General features: G+C 38.7%; 1 protein-coding gene across 2 annotated transcripts in view; it reads right to left on the reverse strand.

Annotated features, from left to right (window-relative positions):
• cntnap2a (contactin associated protein 2a) overlaps positions 1-21948 on the reverse strand; it is a 723644-nt gene that overhangs the window by 243287 nt on the left and 458409 nt on the right. For both annotated transcript variants that reach the window (XM_022683450.2, XM_049485717.1), the window contains exon 11: positions 9194-9300. In XM_022683450.2, coding sequence (XP_022539171.2) covers positions 9194-9300 — 107 coding nt within the window. The remainder of the gene's footprint in view (positions 1-9193; positions 9301-21948) is intronic.

Raw genomic sequence — 21948 nt, forward strand, 5'->3', positions numbered from 1 at the left:
GTAAGTAAGAGAAACACATCATTTTAGACCATTTGAAAGAGGCATTGAGTAAAAATCTCTCAATCAATGAGTCATGTCAATGTAAGTGCTTTGATGTATATTTTGAGATTTTCACATCAGATGAAATAGCAATTTCTGTCTTTCTATAAAGCTACGATTACAACAATGCAAGGTGTTGCATCAATATGCTGTATGTATTTCTCCATTAATGTAATCGTGTTTCAACAGCAGTCAGTCTGCACATTCCACATCCTTAAAACGCAGCAGAATGTAAGGAGAAAACAATCTGTGATGAATGTGAAATCTAACACAACTGTGGTGTGCTGTGTTCTCCTAAAGCAGATCTCAATGGAAGCCTCCATGATGCTGTGTGTAATGTATTATGTAAAGCCTCCCCACTGTGTGGCTTTTAGACAGAGAGAGGCATCTTTACAAACACACATCAACAGTCAAACCACTACCCAGGCCCTGGAGGGATAAGGTGGGGAAAAAACATATTCCTGAGAGAAATATTCACCATATGTTTCTGTGCTGGAATATAACTACATGCTTTTTTTGTTGTTTGTTTTTTCCCCTAAAAACATTTTCATGATCCTCAAAAACAAACAGGAAAATATAAACTGACACCACTTTTCCATTATAAGGGTACTCTGGAAGGGTCCAACAAAAACAACACAAAACAAGGCCCACTGTCTGACACATTTTGGTGCTTTGAGTTGTGTTCTCTAGTATGAATGAATGCCCTGTGAGCTGCGGTGTTCAGAAATAACATTGCTTTAGTCCCGTGAAGGAGTGAAGGGGGAGAAACTAAAGGTTTCTGGCTCTTGCTCATGAATATTCATGCATGCAAACATATCACCTCTGACTGGCTAAAAGCACTGGGACACCAGTGATACAGTGTGACAACAGTTAGAAATATTTTATTTTGAAATAATTTTATTTTTACACATGTGTAATGCCCTGCTAAGTGTAGTTCAGCCACTGACCTAGTCTTAGAGTCTCTGTAAACATGAAATCCACTGGAGATCCTATTTAAACCTACAGTTACACAGAGAGGTGGGTAGTCCAGGTCCACAATGCAGAAACCAACCCCGACTGTTTTAAAAATACACCTACCTATCTCACTTGTCCCTCTAACTTGCTGGTGGTGTTCCATAGACAAATTCTAACCATTTGTTCCCCAGCTCAGGATAACTGGAGAAAGCATACAAAACCGATGTGTTATTTGCACAAATAACACAGGAATTAACTGCCATGCTGTTCCTAGCACTGTTATGGCAATTTTGGAGTAATCAAATGATCAACTGATTTCCATATTTTTGGACTGATGGAGAAAACCAATAGTATCTAGAGGAAACCCAAACACCCACAACTATTTGTGTTACTAAACAAGAGGCCCTTTTCTTAAATGGCAGAGCAGAACTTCAAAAACTCAAAAACAGGAATAAAACGTAGTAAAGAGATTTTAAAAAAAGATTGTAGAAACACATTTCAGCAGTACATTCAGTGTGTGTGTTTTTTTTTTGTGGTCTTAGATGCAGGAAGAATAAATAAAGTGGAAATTTGATTCGGAAGAACGGATCACCTCAGCCTTCAGGGCCTGTGGAAACAGCAGGCAGCTATACACATGCAATCAATTGACTTTAATATAAGTTATGTTAGCTGAGAGGCCTACACAGACTTGCTAATACGCTTTTATGTGCAGGCTATAAATGTGACAGCAAAGAGCGTGATTCATACATAAGAAGCCTTCAGACGAAACAGCGCTAAGACGGGGTGACCTTGTCGGGCCAATGGGTCTCCTTGACTGAAACGATTTAGCTTCAGCTGAGGAGCTACTGTACATAAGCTGCCTCTCATGTAGTCTCCAAATCAATGGAATAAAGAAGGAGCTTGCTTCAGGCTTTGTGAGAATTCTGCACTGCGAAGGTCAACCCAGCACTGAAGCCAGAGAATACTAAAAGGGGGAGATTCACAATTTATAACTTTTTCCTTCTGCTTCACGTCTGGGTTTTTTTTTTTTTTTTTTAAGCAAAAACAAAGAAAGTTGGTTTTGTTTGTTTGTATTTTTTGCATCTCTGCTGCTTTCCTGAGCTTACACCAAAGCAGGCTTTGTTTACTGAGAGGTGGTAGAGAATTACATCTCTGTAAAAAAGAAAAAAGAAAAAGGGAGATTCAAACAACTCTCTGAGTGACAGTTGTGTGATTGGTACTTGTGTTATACTTTCGGTCTCGCTGACAAACACAAGCGCTTTGTTTATGTTCTCCGTTAAGCCCTGGGGGTCCAGAAACAATCCTCAAAACAGTAAAACTAAAGCTCAGCTCAGACGGATGATTCGGGAAGACCTTCAGAGACAACACAATTATCCGTTTCTCCATAAGACAAATGAAATCTGTTGTACAGGAGCTGCTTGTGTAATGCACTGGGGCTAATGTAGCACTTTCTGCATTATGTAAACACTGGTCATTATTGTGCTGTGAAACTTTTTGGACAGGGACCTGAGTAACAGGTAGACAATTAGTAATATTACATGTACCGTGTTTAACAAACTATAAACTATAACAAAAAACAATAGTAAGGAACAAGGGTGTCGCCTTCTTATTCAGTCAAACAAGTGCTGGATATTAATCTACACAGATTTCACTTCCATTTATTTACAGTAAGCTTAGATAGCCATGGTTAGCAGCAGTGCTAGCTGCGGTTAGCTGTGCTTAGCGCTAGTAAGTCCGGTAGCGGTAGACGTAGGAATCCTGAGTGTTCCAGTAAACCAGGGCGCTATCATTTAGCGGTTAATCCCACGTAGCTTGTTTAAACACAGTAAACGTGCAGGCTACAGTCTGATATACTCTTCTCTGAAAGCAAAAGAGCTATCGCTTAGTGTGGTTAGCGGCTAATGCTAATGCTGCTCCAGTCTTAGTGCTGGAGAAACTTCACTGAAACTCCTGTATATCTCTGTACTTCAGCAGAGTGGTTTACCGCTCCTTATAACCTGACTGGTACAATTCATACATAAAATGCACTGGATTATTATAAGGCACACTGACGATTTTTGGGGAAAATTAAAGGATTTTAAGGATGCTTTGTAGTTCAAAAAATCACTTAATTCATTCATGTAACCTTTATTTAACCAAGAGGTCCCTTGAGACTAAAATATGTTTATATTTTATAGACTTGAACAAAGCGGCACACCATTCCCAGTTACAGAAAATCATATCAAAGTGTTTTACGTAAAGACATTTTATATAACCAACATAAAAGTAAGCAAAAAAAAAAAAAAAAAAAGACAGACAGAGAATGCATTTAGGGGTAGTGATTGCATATTTCCATTACATAATTCTACATAAAAAGTATGTTTTAAACTCACTCAAAGAAACCAAATCATAAAGTGTAACTTGTTTTGAAGACCATGAACATGATAAAGACCATGATGCAAAATAGAAGAAAACTTTTTTGCCCAGTTCTATACTAATCATGGGACCTCTTGTAGAGTCTTGTAGAGCAGGTTTTATAATTCTAGTATGTTTTAAACTTACCTCTACACCTGTGTTGCTGCAATGTTGCAATCTAAATGATGTAAACTAAGAATATACAACAGCTTGGCCTACCTTTGTTTACATAAAAATGACAAAATATTTATAAGAGATCACATATGCTAGATAATTTTTTGATCTATAGATATATATACATTTTCCTGTGTTTTAAGAATTGATAAAGAATCGCAATAAACTGTGTGATTGGAAAATTAGATTGAATTATAAGTATGTATCTAGTTCTCATTACACCTGGTGGTAGCATCCGTCTTGTACAATTGAAACACAAGACATTTAGCTGTTTATTGCTGGCATCGTCTCCTGTGAGAACTTGTGATCAGATTTTGTGGTTAGAGGAAGAGAAGTAAACTCATTTACTGCACCCTCATTATAGGTGTTGTCAGATAAAAATGTCTCATGAGTTCTTGTTAGAGTTCTTGTATAACCTCCATAAAAATGCACTGACCAATAGAACGGGCCGCTCTGAAGCAGCTGTACATGATTTTGCGATTAGAGGAAGGGTACAGAACTCATTTACTGCACCCTCACTGCATTTGTTGTCAGACAGAATTATCTTACGAGCTCTTGTTGGAGTTGTTCCAAATGCTATGTCTGCTAAGTAGCACAGGTTCATGCAGTCAGAAGGAAATAAAGGCTACATTTTTAAAATTCATCATCTACATCATGTTGGTCGGATTTAATATTACTTGGTCACCAAAGCTACACACAACATAATATGTCTAAGTTAATATAACAGCACAATATTAAGGATATCATAATTTTGATCTGTTTCTTGCCTATGAAATGTTTGAAATTATTTTTCCTAAATACAATAAAACAAAAATATAACAAATCAACTCAACATCACCACAACAAATTATAAAAAAAAATATCTTGAGGTAAAGATGTTGGTGCTAGCTTAAAATGAGTCACTTACTCTGCAAAAGTAATGGAAGTAATGAAAGTAATGGAATTGATAGCTGTTTTCCAACTGGGAAATTTGTCTGAAGAGCAAAATCAGGCTTAAAATTGGGCTAAAATTTGCATAGTGTCCATCGGGCCTTTTAACACCAAGTATGATTTTGTGTTCCGTGAATATGGCTACAAACTCCATAGCTCTCATACATTTCCACTCTTTCTTTTTCTCTGTTCACTGTCCACTTTAGCTCTCTTTAATATTCCTCTTCCTCACAAGTGCTCATTAGTGAGAAAAACTAAAGTTTGTGGTTCTTTGTCGAACTAAGAATGGCTGAGAAGTTTGCTGTGAAGTTCTTGCCACTACTGTCCAGCTCTTCAGGTCTGCTCTGCCATACATTGCTTGTGTCCTCCATATTTGTATAGACAGTGTTTTGCTCATCATATACGATTTTTTGTTCTGTATGAACTTGATGATCTGGTCTGCTGCTGTCTTAATGCTTATTTGTTTGGTGTGCAACAATGACAATGGAGCTCTTATGTGTCATGCTGATTCTAATGGATCTGTACAGAACTCACAACATAGCAGGCAATCTGTCAGTTTCAGACTCCATTAAAATGTTTGTTTTTTTCCCGAAATTTGGTGCATGTTTTATTAATAGTGTTAACCAACATACAGTGCTAACATGTATAAGTTCTTAAAGACATTAATCAGCATTAATATTGCTGAAGGTTATTTGCATGTTAGAACAGCAGGGTTGTAGTTGTAGCTGTTTTAAGAAGAACTGTTCTAAAGCAGTAGGACTGTACACGTTGAGCTTACTTTGTTCTCATGGAAGGACCTGCACTGATTCCTGTGAGACAGTGATGAGATCTAGCATGCAGTGGTGTAGTTTAAACCCTTGTTCTGGACCTGCCCTTCACCACTTGAGATTTAAAAGCAAAATAGCTGAGCCCCAGTCTGAAGTGACTGGAAGAATGTAAATGAATCTTATAGGGGCACTGGAGTCAGAAAACCAGGTCATTGCATTGCATTGTAGATTTGATACTAAAGTATCAACCTAAGCTTTTTACTTAATTAAAAGTCTGAAAATACTAGTTTCAAAACTACAAAATGAATGCATTTAAGTACAATGTAAATGTAATAAAGAAGCTTAAGTTGGGAAATTTCGAAAGCTCTCTGCACAGATCATCTTCATACTAGGCTATATACGTCTGTTATGTTCTTGTTGAAGTGTGTCGTGACGTGAGCAGGTGTGATGAATTGAATATAAACCAATAGGGTGTCTGAATGATATACGGATATGAGCTCTGGAAAAAAAATAAGAGACCACTTAAAAATGTGGATTTTCTTTGATTTTACCAAATTGAAAACCTCTAATAATATAATAATATAATGAAATATAATAAAAAGGAAGATGAATGATCCCAAGCCATTAAACTAAGCTGAACTGCTTGATTTTTTGCACCAGGAGTGGCATAAAGTTATCCAAAAGCAGTGTGTAAGACTGGTGGAGGAGAACATGCATGTTCTGCATGAAAACTGTGGTTAAAAACAAGAGTTATTCCACCAAATATTGATTTCTGAACTGAATATGAACTTGTTTTCTTTGCATTACTTTAGGTCTGAAAGCTCTGTTATTTCAGCCATTTCTCATTTTCTGCAAATAAATGCTCTAAATGACAATATTTGGAATTTAAGAGAAATGTTGTCTGTAGTTTACTCAAACATAAACCTATAAATAGCAAATAGAAAAACTGATTTAGAAACTGAAGTGTTCTCTTATTTTTTTCTAGAGCTATATGTTTGAACTTCTCATCCACCACAATCAGATTCACTCTATCTGGATTGAGAGATATATCTGGATAGATTTTTCTTTTGAATGATGAGAAGCTGGAATGAAAACAAGCTGAAATGAAATAGCAGTAACAAAGCTATTTTTAAATATATAGAATAGAGTAGAAAGTTCAGATAACTGCATGAAAATGTAGGAAGTGGAAGTAAAACGTTGATTCCAGTAAAATATAGATAACTGATATTTTTATTTAAGAAATATATTTGTACTTTACTTGACACCAGTGTGTATGTCCAAAACTATGTGAACACCTACCTAAATGGTGACTACAGTTCAGTTCAGTAAAGATGCACCCATTACTGACACAGACATTTGTCTGTAATTTTGTAATTTGTATATTCTCCAATAGAATCTCAAGCATGACACACTATTGGTTGGTGAAGCACAATCAGATCCTCACATCAGAGTTCCAACACCTAGTGTAAAGCTTTCTTAGAATAGCAAAGGCTGTAACTACAGCAATCTCTTCATTAACACCATTGATATAGTTGTGTTAATGGCACTGATACAAGTGTCCAACTGTACTCCAGGAATGTGCATACATTTCCAATAAATTGTCCATGTAGAACCTTGAGGTCACAATTCCCATTCTTTATGCAACAATGAAAAACAGTCTTAATAAAAAATCTTGGCCATAGCCCTAACACTCAATACAGGCAATCATACTACTAAGGCTATTTACTTAAATGGCAGAGCAAATGGCTAATGGCGTAATTGCTAGCCTAGCACTGGCAAATAATAGCGCAGCACGTCATGCAAGCTAATTATACCCAAACTGCGTCATGTGGACACAGGAAACCATTTAGAGCCCGCTGCATATAATGGCCTGGTGAAGTTTCATAAGGGAAATTACGGCCAGAACTCAGATAAAACGTTAGTCAGAAGGTCTGGGTAAAGACAGCAGTCATACAGAAGGGTTTATGCTCTGTATGCATGTAAAGTTTTGTCGTTTCAGAACTTCAGTGCTGTCAGAAGGAAGCAGAGGTCTAACTGCTAGCATTTCCAACCTGTAGTTCTTAAAGCAGCACGCTAGCATCACCCGACGCGGCTTCTGCTTTATTCACACAAAGGGTCTGTGGGACTAATTGCATAGGAGCGCTGCGTGAGTCTAAACAAAACAGAACACACACAGATGTTAAGACGTACAAACAGGCATGTGAGAGCAGCATGCACAGAGATGCACATCATGTGCACGCACCTCTGTGAGCAGAAATGGGGAAACCAAAGAAAGCAAGCATTTTACTTCCAACACTCAGGTTGAAAAAGGGAAAACGCTAGGGTGTAGGTGAGAAAGTGCACAGTGCAGTTAAATTTTCATTTTTTTTATGGTTCTTACTGTTTTATGATCCTTTATCATTAATGTCAATGATAATTGCTCATCACTTGCTTTGTAGATGCTTACATTACCTAGAACTTTACATTAACTTACATTAAATATCTACTAAGTGTGGGTAATACAGTTGAAACCCCTAGGGCCTAGACCTATTTATGATAATTACAAAATACTTATCTGTAACTAAACTAATTCATTTTAAATAATAGATTGATGCTTGTTTATGAACTCTACAGGCATTACAGTATCAGTTTCATTTCATTTGTTGTTGAATTCCCTTCTTCATCACCAAATTGTTGGATATTTTGGTAACACTTTCTAGAAACTTAGCTATAAATATTTATAATAATGCCTAAATAAAACCCATTATAGCCTTGTTTATCATGCATTATGATTTTTCATAATACATTATACCGTATATTCTGCAGTATAAGGCGCACCAGATTTTATGGCACATTTTGTGACACTGGTAAGGAAAAGGGGTGTTGCCATGTTTCCCTTCTAAATCAGCAGGTCTCGCCGCTGGGTGGTGATGATTAACTAAGTGAGTTAACTAAGTTAAATAAAGCTAAGATAAGAAAACAAAACTGTGATTCTTAAAAAAAAAAACATTTTCTTTTAAAGTCAAACGAATGCTGGATTTTAATCTACACAGATTTTCCCCTGAAAACTGCTTATTTGGGTGAGTAAGGAACTTCCGTTTGTTTACAGTAACCTTAGATTTCCAGAATTCCACTAAGGCTGGGTGCAGCAGCATTAGCATTAGCGGCTAACTGCTGGCTAGCCCTGAGGAACCCTGAGTGTTCCAGTAAGCCAGGACGATATTACCTAATGGTTCGTCCCACATAGCTTGTTTTAACATGCAGGCTACAGGCCGATATATAGCGAAAGATATAATGTTTAGCGGTTATCAGTGTGGTTATCAGCTAATGCTAATGTTGCTCCAGCAGTGCTAGCACACACACACACACATACACACACTCACACAGCGAGCCCCTGTCCCTCTCCACCACACACACACACTCTCACACATTGAGTTTAAAGAGTTAAAAGAAAGTGACTTAGTTACTTTTAAAATAAAAAATACATAAAATAATTCAGTTACTTTTTAAAGGAGTAATCACTAATCAGATTACTTTTTCAAAGTAACTGTGTCATCACTGTTGGTGATACAAGGTTTTTGTGTAAAAAAACAACAACATGATATTGGCGGTTAAACTATATTATTTGTGTTTTTAATCAAGAATTATGTGAATCACATTGGGTTGCCCAAAATAACTGTACTGTCAAGGTTTGAACAGGGAACCATGTTTATAAATGACATTTGTAAACACGATGGTCCTTTCCAAAGTGTCAAGAACCTCCATACAGAATAAAAGTCCTAGAAAGGAAGATTCTTCTAATTTACAAACATGGTTTTCACATTTTTTTTCGAAGAAAATCAAGTGTGGTTCTTCAAAGGCATCACTCGAATGAAGATTTATTGGCACCTTTTATTAGTAAAATAATAATTAATTGTTACAAACATTAAAAATAGTATGAACTTAATTGCACTTACATGTGTGACACGTAGCTCCAGTATATCCTGTCCCGTCACAGGAGCAGCTGAAGCTGTTCCAGGTCTGAGTGCATCTCCCTCCGTGCTCGCAGTGATTGGGCATACATCTGGAAGACAGGACAGTGCATCATTAGAGCAGCCGAACTGAAAATCAGGGCTAAAATGGCCTTACATTAAACATCACTGCAGGCTTATCCTTCCATTCAGTGTCACGGCATTTCACCCAGAGGAGAATGAGCCAAATTAGCACCTTTTTTATCCCTGTCTGCCTGTCTTTCTCTTTATCCGTGAGGGACTGGCGGCTCACAGAGGCTTTATGATGGTTTTGATGTGAGTGCTCATTGGAACACATCATTAGAGGCCAGGCTGAATAAAAATGGAGGGTATTCTGAAAGAGGTCTCTGTGCCTAGCCCACATTTGACACACAAAAACCTTTATGAGCAGTATATATTTTTAGCATCTATACAAAGCAAAGGTGTGAAACCCTTTTTGCTTCATCAGAGAAGCTTCCATTATAGAATGAATGCAGTAGAAATACAGCTTCATTGTTGGACCTGGAGGTATGTGCATTAGCTATTGTGCAGAATCCCTCCAAACAAAATAACCAACCAGAGGTCAAAGTCTCGCACCATTAGTTATAAAAATCGTGCATAATCCAACTTTCTGAACAAAACTTTATATTTGTCTGTTTTTTTGTACTTTTACATGATTTGCAATCCTGTTTGTATCCTGTAGAGATGCCACTACACAAGAATACCACTACTGGTATCAGGAATCTGCTCTATACCACGCTCATTTACTCGTACTTGTAATCGCATACGAGGCTTTGATACCAACATCTGATACCGTGTCCCCAGTGCAGTCTAGATAAGCCTAGTCAGGCCCAGATCCACAGCATGGGAGAAGGCAGGAGAAAGAGAGTGAGCGAGAGAATGAACGAGACAATAACGAAATAGGGCGAGTGAGTTCAGCTCAGCAAACTGTCCTTTGGCTGTGGCATGACAAAAACAAGGCTTAAACCTTTAACACAAGTACAGTCACACATGAAGAGTTTAAATATTAAGAATATTATTGACTTTCATGGAAAATACAAAAAACATGGCTTTGTCGATACTGAAACTAAATTGTTACGACCCCTTTTGCTATTTTCCTTTTGTGTGCCTTCCTGTGCTGTTTGTGTGTTTTACTATTAGGTGCAGAACCTTGATTGGCCACCAGGGGCACCCCCTATAAAAGCACCAGGAAAAAAAATACCAAGATACATTCAGGGCTCATCCCCTTTCTGACCCGGAACAACATCCTGCTCAGACCAACCTGGCATCTCCATTTTGTATACTGTTTGTTGCCTTTGTCTTTGTTACAGTTCTCATTTTCCTTTGGGTAAAGAAGAGAGTGAGCAGAGACTGTAAAAAAGATGGACGTCGTGTCGTCGCTGCCATTCATTCAATGAAAATGAAGCCAAAATCCCGCCATGTTGGCGATCCTGAAACCCGAGCCTGTGCAGTAGAGACCAGAGGAGGGAGAAAGACTGTGGAGAGACAGCCTACTCATTTAAATAAACCCGCCGCTGAGGGCTGTCTCTCGGTCACAGGCTGCAGAGCGGAGGGGAGCTGCCCGCCCATAACCAGCCCTCTTACAATAACCACACCTTTTTTTTAATAGAGCTGAATATCGTTTTAAAAAACAAATTCTGTGGGGATATAAAAAAATTACAGTATAAGCAGAGGTTACACTAGCTGTTACATTTAAATAAAGGAGGTAGAATTACAGTATACTGGAAAAAAAAAAACGCGATTGAAAGTTGTCTGTTTTGCCATTAAAACCTATGGGGATGGGTGGGGGTACACAGCTTTCTGATACCAAACAGCAGGGGGCACCCGACCTGTAGTGGCTTCACTTTTGAGAGAAGATGCTCTGTCCGGCTATATACAGTCTATGAGGGTGAGTGCCGTTTTATTTTGATACCATTTCTCCTTTTTTGGTGACTGAGAGTTAGGGTAGTTTGTATATTTTGTTTTCTTTATTTTGCAGGTTTAGTTAGTTGTTTTTGTTTGTTATTCAGGCCTTTGCCATATTCCCTTATTTTTATCAATGAAAATAACCCTCATTATTTAATTTTCAGTGTCTGGTGTTACGGTTTGACCCTAGACCGGGTCATAACAAAAAGCTTGTTTTACACAATGTGATTGAACATACATTTCATTACATTAAACTAGGTGGATAACAACAAAAAACAACAAAAAACTAGGTCCCACTTTAATGCTGTAATGAAGTTGCCATTCATATGGCTTCCAAACATAACACAAATGAACTCTTGCTAAAGGTAAAAACCCTGTTATTAAAGTACCAGCAAACAAGCTTTTTACACCTGACGGACAAATACAATGTATTTCCACAATGGCAACTTTACAAGAGAAGAGCTTTCCTATTGTCTATTAACCAAAATAAGTTTGGACACATTAAAGGAACAACTACCAACATCACATTTTGCTAAATAAAAAGGCGAAGTTTTTTCACTGTAATTGTATTCTGGTCACTAGAATCGGAATAAATTGAATATGCATACATACAACTTTTGTGGGATCTTCAATTTAAAACTAAGAAGGAAATTTTACGGTGCTTTGATGAGCATTAAGGAAAAGATTTTTAGGAAAAGCCTTGTGATTGCTTGAAGGGTCCTCTTAGCACCTTTAGGGGTTCCCCCACAGTTTTAAATTGAAAAATCCCACAAAAGTTTCTCAAAGAAACTTTGATAATTTTATAATTTTCCCATTTTTCTCCCCAATTTACACGGCCAATTACCCAACCCACTCATTAGGACTCCCCCTATCACTAGCAATGCCACAACACACCAGGAGGGCGAAGGCTAGAACATGCTTCCTCCGATACATGTGAAGTCAGCCACCGCTTCTTTTTGAGCTGCTGCTGATGCAGCATCCCCGAGCAGCATCCCCGAGCAGCATCACAGCGCGCTTGGAGGTAAGCACAGGGGCTCGGCTCCGGTACATCAGCCCACAGATGCCCTGTGCTGCAGACACCACCCTAGGAGTGATGTGGGGAGAGAGCGCCATCTACCCACCCAGAGGGAGCAGGGCCAATTTTTGCTCCCTCTGACGCAGGCAGCTTGATGGCAAAGCTGCATGAGCTGGGGTTCGAACCTGCAACCTCCCGCTCATAGTGGCAGCGCCTTAGACCGCTGGACCACTCCCCAGAACTTACACTTTTAACAGTGTACCAGCACTAGATCAACATTAACCAGCGCCTATTGTGTTTTGAACATTGGTATTCTGGTCAGCCATAACCAGATCTTACCAGAACACCACACTTGGCTACTCTAGCCCTAAATTAATGATCATTCAATCTTTTATTTGATTGTTTGTGGTTTAAATTCATGTTCTTCTGAGGGTTCATATAATCATCATTTACCGTCTCTAAAGTAAAGTAAAGTAACTAGGGAATAAAGAACAGGTTTGCAAAACTGAAACTAGGTACTCCTGTGGGTGTACTCATGTGTCCATCTCACACCCCCGCACTGCCGCCTACAGGAGAGATTTGGCAGTGTGCTAAATTTAGAAAATCTGTTATCACCTCTTGAAAGCAGAAAGATATCAGAATGAAGTATTCAAAGCCTTCATTTAGAGCCAAACCATCAGTGTCTGATGAGACTTTGATGATCTAGTAACAGAGAATTCCATTTGTACTTTTCGTTCACAGACTGACCTCTGATCTTTTCATCCTTTCTTTGTGTCATTATCATTCTGAACTCTGAGAATCAACACGATAAGCATTTCCCAAAAAGGCTGAACACGCGGAGATTACTGAGGCCCGGACACAAAGCAGATGAAGAATCAAGGCTGTGTAATTCCCATACAGAGAGCACATGAGGAAAGATTACTATTTTAAAGCTACGGCGATTTTCCCCGCGCATCCCTTTATCTTCGTCTCTAGCAAAGTCCTAATTAAAGCGTTAAATAGTTGAAACAATTAATGGCTTCGCTGCCTTACTCCTTGCTGTAATTAGTCATCTTCAAAGGTGCTTTAAATTAGCCGAGGGATCAGAAGTGAAATACGGTGGCATGTGCTCACATTGCTCTCAGACATGGCGGCGGACGAGGAGAATATTTCCAAGGTTTCCTCCCTCGTCTGCCGCGCGTCCAATCCATTAGCATGGCCGAATCTGGCGTGAAACGAAATTAAGCAGCAATCCTCCTTCAGCTAACGCTTGTTAGGCTAGTGCCAGGCTAGCGAGTCGAGCGATGAATATGGAAGGAATGCTCTGTGCTGTGGACCTCTATTGTGCCACCGTCTCCTCCTCCAAGGTGGTACAGAAGGTGTTCTACTGGGACATTTGCTGTCAAATCTGGCCCTCTTGTGACAAGACGTCCAGATTAATTGGGTTAGCTCCCTGACCATCTGTGCCTGGAGCAGTGGAGCTCACCCAGAGACTTTATTTTATGCTATACATGCATGCAGCATCTACAGTGAGGAGGATATGGCTGTAGGCATCATCCTTAAGCCCTATCAGACCCAAAGGCAGGAATAATTAAGGCAGGGGGCAAAGGGGGTGCAGCAAGGAATTGCGTATGATATACGATGCGCTTATAGTGTATTTTTATTTAAATCACTGTTACATGCCTTCATATGTCATAATTAATACCTGCAATACAATATGCTGTCACTAATTGGTACTTTCAGTAAAACCTTAAACTTTCAAATAACCATGTGAATGGATAAGTAGTTTTCTTACTGGCTAAAATGCTTAATTTCATATATGGTTCCTTAATAAAAAAAAAATGGTTCTACATAGAATTAAATTTGTTCAGATTTTATTAATGACCTCTGCACTACATACAGTGCCTTGCAAAAGTATTCATGCCCTTGGACTTTTTCGCATTTTGTCATCTTACAACCACAAACTTAAATATATTTTATAGAGATTTTAATTGATAAACCAACACAAAAACAGTACATATTTGTTTCTATTTTTTTTATAAAATAAAAATGTAAAAAGTGTGATGCGCAAAAGTATTTATCCCCCCTATATCAATACTTAGTAGAGCCATTATTTGCCACAATTAACAACTGTAAGTGCTTTGGGGTATGTGTCTATCTCAAATGTATAATTCCCGTGCTACTTCACACGTATGCAATACAAAAAAATACATTTGAGTTTGTGGTTGTAAAGTGACAAAACGTGGAAAAGTTCATGAATACTTTTGCAAGCCACTGTATAACCCTTATAGAATGTATTTGCATGAAGGGAGAAAAAAATACACTTGCTTTTCATGTCAACTCAGGCTTGGTCAAATTTTACATTAGGATTCTCATAGTTTACTATATAAGGGTTTAAGAAAATATCAAAATGTCAAAGTTACACAATATTATGTTGCACAATAGCGAATGGATTCCCAAAAACACACAAAATACTGGCAAATGTTTATGTTGTGTTTATTTATCATTAGCAAAGAATTCTGCTAACAAGCAGTCAAGCTTCTGTCTTCTCTCTCCACCTTTGTTAATTGACTTAACTACAATCCCCATAATCCACCTCTATAAAAGACTCTGTCCCACGTCTTCACTCTGACAACCAGGAGCTGTTCTAAACACTTAAATTGTACAGTTTGTACTGTGACTTCTTATTGATTTTGAAATCTGTATCACCGGTTTCAACATTAGCTCCTTGACTTTGCAAAGTATTGCCAACTCTTTTAGCACCCACCAAACACTTATTCCTGTTTATATTTCTCCTGGTTTCTGATCCCTGTTTGTCCTGGTTTTCTTTTGTCACTTGGAGTTGTTCACCTCCACTCATTTGTATCCCCTGTTTTTGGACACCTATTCATTATAAACTCTATTTATCAGTCATGGTACATGTTCTCTAATAAAGAGAGCCACATTTCAGCAGAGCTCAACTTAATAATAAGTAAATAAATACAGCCTTTGTGTTGCATCTAGCCAATCAAGAAAGACTAGCCTGCACACATATGAGCACCACACACAGAACAAGTGGCTTTTAAACATGGAAGAAAAGCTAAAAATGGAAGAGAAAAAAATATATATCTACAGAACTACACATCAGAATGATGTTGATTACAAATGAAAAATCTTAAAATTATGACTTCCTACTTCAAGACTGTTTTGTAGCTTCATTTGAATTCAGAAATGTCACAGACCCACTATGATCGGGAGATCACTGGTTCGAATCCTGTTCATCGGAGGAGGCATGTGCTAGTCTTTATCCTCCTGTTGTTGGGGTATTACTAGTGATAAAGAGAATCCTAATGAGTGGGTTTTTCATGTCTGGTGCTGTAAGAGCTCCTGTTTCTTCCACACCCAGCTCTTCCTGTGATTTCCAGTTTTTTTAAACTACTCTACCCAGAACGCACCACACACTGACATCACACATTCACGCGATCACATGACCTCACACATGACACCTGCAGAAAGTCCAGAGTACTGATTATCCGCAGTATATAAAGCCATTTCACACACACACACACACATGTGCCGAGTATTGGTTGGTTCTCCAGCATTTTATTATTTTCTTTGTTCTCTATTGCTGCCTTTCTGTTTATGATATCTGGACTGCTCTCCATTTTTGGTATGTTTATCTGGCTACTGTTTATCAGTGTTGACCCTGCTCATATTGACTACCCCTGTATTCTCTGTCGAAATTAATAAAACCAGTTTATTTTATCCTTGAGTGTCTAAGCCCTTCCAGTCATGACAGGGTTGGGTAATTGGCCTTGTAAATTGGGGAGAAAATAGGATAAAAATGAGAAATATATATAAAAAAAAGTCACAGACAAGTGAGCCGAAAGATGCGGCCTGGCGGAATGCTTTGGTGAAAAGTGCTATTGACCATTACACTATTCAACCTGACTTTATCCCTTTTCATCTGCAAAAATCTAACCTGTCTGTCAAGCTTTAAACAGGCAATATCTTAACATGCGATAACTCCCATCTGTCAGCCACAAGACTGATGTGGGATCATTTTATTAAAAGACGTAACTTATGACTTATTATGATTACCCAAACAAAGTGCTCATACCTACGCAGCCTGAAAGAGCCGAGTTACAGCCCACGGCACTCCGTCTCTGGTAGTGTGTGTAGGTGGTGCTGACATAGAGGCGTATAAAGACAAAGGTACAGACTGTGATAACATCCTTCTATAAGACGTGAATCACCTTGTCAGCTCTGAGGCGAATGAAGGCTGACATTTGTGAGGAGGCGCATGCGAAAGTGTGGATTCGCTTTTGTCAACTTAGTCTACGCTGGCACTGCGGGAAATCAGGGCCGGTTTAATCAGGGTGGAAATAGGCTGCGGATCACACCTGTGGCCGAGCGTGTCCACTAATCTTTCCAGACCAAGAGATGGGTGGCCAAGACCAACCGGAGCTGAGGGACTGTACTGATACACACACTTACATACATACACACACCTGCACATGCTCAGAGCACAGAGACTGGACCCAGCGAGGCTGAAACAGAACAACACGGCTTAGCTGAGCTGCTCCAACCACCGAGCACAGCTCCGATTTCCATCAGTTTTTCCAGGGGACTGAAAGAGAGTGCGGGATTTAACAGTGTGTGTGTGTGTGTGTGTGTGTGTTCATTCAGGAAGTGCCTGATTGAGGGCAGTGGTTCTGTCTGCTTTGGTTGTTTACCCCTGCAGTTCAGCCGCTGTAAATGGAAAGTGACAGTTATATAATGCCGCTATTATGAACAATGGAAGTGGGATAATGTTTGGCTTAAAAAGCTGTCACCAGATTATACCCTGGAGGGCTTAGGGACAGACCACCATGTGCTTGTCTTTTGCAAGACAGGTCATACATCTGTTACACATGTATAAAAAGGCCAGTCAGAATATTATGACCACCTTATGACCTCCTTATTTCTACACTCACTGACCATCTTTTCAGCTCCACTGAGCATATACAGCTCTGAAAAAAATAATAATAAGAGAGTCAGTTTCTGAATCATTTTCTCTGATTTTGCTATTTATAGGTATATGTTTGAGTTAACTTAACATTGTTGTTTTATTCGATAAATTACAGACGACATTTCACACAAATTCATAATAAAAATGTTGTAATTTAGAGCATTTATTCAAATTCAAGTTTATGAAAAAGATATAGAGCTTTCAGACCATAAATAATGTAAAGGAAAAAAGTTCTTATTTTTATTAAGCTTTAAGAATCCAGAAATCAATGTTTGGTGGAATAACCCTGGTTTTTAATAACAGTTTTCATGGATATTGGCATGTCTTACTCCACCAGTCTTACACACTGCTTTTGGATAACTTTACGCCACTCCTGGTGCAAATTAAAAAAAGAATCAAGCAGTTCAGCTTGGATACTTTATTATACTCCTTTCAACCTGTTCTTCAATGGTCAGGACCCCACAGGAACACCTCTGAGCAGATGCTGGCACGATGATGATGGTGGTGTCAGTGGGGATGTTATGCTGGTATACAGTGAGTGGATCAAATGCAGCAGTGCTGCTGGAGTTTTTAAACATTGTTTTCACTCACTGTACACTCTATTAGACCTTCCTACCTCTATTTGATCCACCTTGTAGATGTAAAGTCAGAGACAGAAGCTCATCTGTTGCTGCATAATATGTGTTGATTATCGTCTAGTTGGCTGGATATTTCTGGATGATGGGCTAGTTTCCTTACCCAATGAAGAGTTGCCTCCTTTTTCCTGCCACAACATTTCTGATGACTCCTATCATGGACTCCACAGGACCTACTCTAAGCTACTCTGTGACTAAGCTACTCTGGCACCAACATAACAGCAGTTAGCAGTTAGCTTAGTCTCGTAAGCTGTGAGGTGGAGCCTCCATAGATCACGTCACTGATCCTTGGGTGTCCATGACCCTGTTTTTGGTTCACTGGCTATCCTTTCTAGTACTGATTACTGCATACCTGAAACCCCTACAACATCTATCTGATGTTTTGGAGATGAACTGACCCAGTCATCTAGCTATCACAGTTTGGCCCAGTAAAAGCTGCTTGGATGCTTCCCCATTTTCCCAGCTTCCAACACATCATCTTCAAGAACTGACAGATCACTTCCTGCATAATATATCCACCCCTTGACAGGTGCCACTGTAGATGAAGACAATCGATGTTCTGCTCTTCACCTGTCAGTGGTGGTAATGTTGTGGCTGATCGATGTTTATATCAATATATACTGTATGTATGTGAGTGTCAGGTGTGGACAGGTCATTGGGAGGACAGAGGGTGTTCCTGGTAGGTTGTTGCATGTGGGCCACTGAGGTCCACAGTGGTGCAAGATGGAAGATAATAGGGCAAGATACAGACAAAATATATCATTTGTGTGGGAATCCAAATAAAAACTATAATTTAGGCTGCATGATACTGGAAAAAAAAAAATCGACATTGCGTTTTTTTGTAGCACGACACGTATTGTAATATTTAAAATAATGCAGGAGACCAGAATTCAATGATTAATAATGTAAAGTCTTTAATTGTGTATCTTAGACTGGGGGGAACTAAATGATATTGGGCAGATGCTGTGGGAAATAGGAAAAGTGTAGATTTTTCTTTCATATTAAAGGAGATATCTGGTGTGAAATTGACTTAGGTTGTAGTGAAACATGATAACGAGTACAAATGTTTGTCAGATAGCCCACCTCCATTTACCCCCAGCATTCCCAATTACAGTGCTTTTAGCCGATGCTCCCAAAAGGCTTACAATGATAGCAATAGGGCATAGCATTGCCCAGTCAAAGAAATAGTTATATTTACACCATTAACAGGCTTAATGTAGCTCCACACTTTATTGGTAGAATTCTGAGGGCCCTGACACTGTTTATACCATTTGACTAATGAGCACAAGCAAATAGGGAGGATATGGGAACAGACTGGTTGCACAAGGTTTTTTATAAACTACATGTGCATTTTCAGTGCTCAGTGCCTTGATTTAAATGTCAGGACCCTCAGAATTCTACCAATTAAATGTAGAGCTACTTTAATCTTGTTAAAATAGTCAAAAAATAGATTCTTGGCATGGTCAAAGCTATGCTCATATCACTAGCATTGTAAGCCTGCTGGGAGCATCAGCTAAAAGTGCTGTATTTTGGAACGTTGGAGGTGAACGAAGGTGGACTATTCAACAAAAGTTTGTACTCATTAGCATTTTTCACCACACCATGTCAATTTCACAATGGATTTCTCCTTCAGTTGTATCATAACATATATTAATACATTTTCTTACAAGACTCTTTTCAGCCTGCAATGTGACTAGCTGTGACATTAGCCACTTGTGACAGTCCAAGTGTTGTTCCAGTCCTAAAATGTGGTTGTTTAGACTTTAAATATGTAGTTTAATTGTTACGCAAATTTTTCCCATTAGCAGGACAGCCAGCTAGCATGCGCTAGCTTATCCGGTTGACTGTTTGGTCCAGTTTTCATGTTATCTTCATCAAGTACACAGCTGTTCCAACTGCACAATGATTGCACCCTTTATTCTTGGGAGTCAAATTTGCCAAGTCTTAGAAGATTGCCCAGCTTAAAGATTGCATACTCTGTACTGAGAAATGATTATTTTGATGGCGATACTGAAACAACATAATGTGCAGGTCTAACTGCAGTACAGAAGAGTTTAGAGTTCAGAGCCTGAATAAAGCTTTCTGATTTGAGATCAGTCCTTTAACTCACTACTGTTTGGACTCCAGCGCAGGCAACCCAGTTCATTCATTCTAGCTGCCTCATATGAGACTATGAGGTGCAAATCTGACTCAGTCATGCAGATTTCTCCTGTACAACATCCAAAGAATTCGACCATCTTTGTCTCAGGAAGACACATAGGTGCTTGTTTAGTCTCTTGTCATCTCAAAAATTGACTACTGCAACTCTCTACTGGCTGTTCTTCCACTGTGAGCCACCAAAACCCTGCAACTAGTTCAGAATCAGCAGCAGCATGACTCGTTATCAATCTTCCTAACTTCAGTCATGTGACTCCTTTGCTGCTCTCCTTCCTTCACTGGCTTCCTGTTGATGCCCACATCCGATTCAAAACCCTAACTCTGACCTACAAAGACAAAGACGGACCAGCTCCTTCATACTTGATGGCAATCATGGTCAAAGCCAGATCTGTACCAAGAGCTCTTAGAGCTTTCAGTACGACTCGGCTCGAACCACCATCCCTCCAAACCCACAGAAAACAAACATCCTGACTCTTCTCTGTGCTAAAGGAGGACCAAGGTGGTGGAACGAACTTCCACTGGTTGTCAGAACAGCAGAGTCACTCGCTGTCTTCAAACGTCGACTGAAGACTCATCTTCTTAAAGAGTTCCCAAACTAATAAAAAAAAAAACATGATCAAGCTTTGTGTATCTCTTGATCCTAGTCTATAAACTAGCTTTGGATATTTGAAGTAACATCGAAGCACTGTTGTAAGTTGCTCTGGATAAGGGCGTCTGCTACATACCTTAAATGTAAATGCAATCTCCATGGATTGCAATAATGAGCCTTGGGTGTGCATGACCTTTTGCCAGGTTACCGGTTGTCCTTCCTCACAGCTTCTTGGATAAGTATTGACCAATGCAAACTGAGAACACTCCACATGACCTGCCTGAGCTTTTGGAGATTTTCTGAACCAGTCATCTAGTCATCACATCTTGGCTCCTGTCAGAATCACTCAGATTCTAAGAGCTGACCGTTCACTAGCAATGAATGGTTTTACTCTTTCAGTTTATAAAAAAGAAATAAAGCATAGAGCTTTTTCTTTAAAAGTGCTTTATCTTTTTTTCTTTAAGCACCTCTTTTTCTCCAGTCTTCATATGAATTCATGCATGAACACACGCAAACACTCACACACATTTCACATGTAACATGCTGTTACATCACACAGTTCAGACAGTCATTCAGAGCCACTCGCTTTCACATTCTAAACGACTGGGGCACTTCAGCAGAGCAGCTTATGCATGAAATAGACTGATGTGAGCAAAACACTGCAGGGGTAAAAAAGACCTTCAGAGATGAAAGGAAGTAAATTCAGTCTTGAAATAGCACATACTGGAGAGGTGTTCTATGATACATACTGTATGAACAACACAATTCGTGTGGAAACATATTCGATATAAATATTTCATGTGCAATACTCTAAACTGTACAACACATGAATCTTAGAAGTCAGGTACTCTCGTAAAGAAAAAAATATACAACATTAAAATGAGCAAGAAGATATAAAAAAAAAGATTAAATCACTAGAATCTCTCATTTACTACATCGTATAGATCATCAGCGATGAAACTATAAAACTATGTATCTGTTTCTGATTTAAACCGGAAATGTACGTGGCCTAAATTTTAAGCCCAGGATTAAGATTACACACTATATTTAAGTAGTATTCCATTCTGCTTTTGTTATTAATAAGAAAGAACAACAAAACAAAAGCAATATGTTTGCATCTATGTATAACTTGATACATACTGTATATATATAATATATATATAATATAATATATATATAATATATATATATAAATATTATATTTATGTATTTCGTTATTTATTAAAGTCTGCAGCAAAGGTCTGTTGCTCTGTGCTTAGTGTGTAGTCTATGTGGGTTACACAGAATGATGGACTCTCCCAAAAAGTGACAGGGAACTTAATAAACAGTAAATGTAAATATATCTTAGTCAGTCTTTATGTTAAATGTGTCATTTTGGCAGAAACCATTTAGTACTATGCTCTTTTTAAAGTACAATAGGCTACTCTGAGT

Source organism: Astyanax mexicanus, chromosome 1 (assembly GCF_023375975.1).
Source record: "Astyanax mexicanus isolate ESR-SI-001 chromosome 1, AstMex3_surface, whole genome shotgun sequence".
In the NCBI taxonomy this organism is placed as follows: Eukaryota; Metazoa; Chordata; class Actinopteri; order Characiformes; family Acestrorhamphidae; genus Astyanax; species Astyanax mexicanus.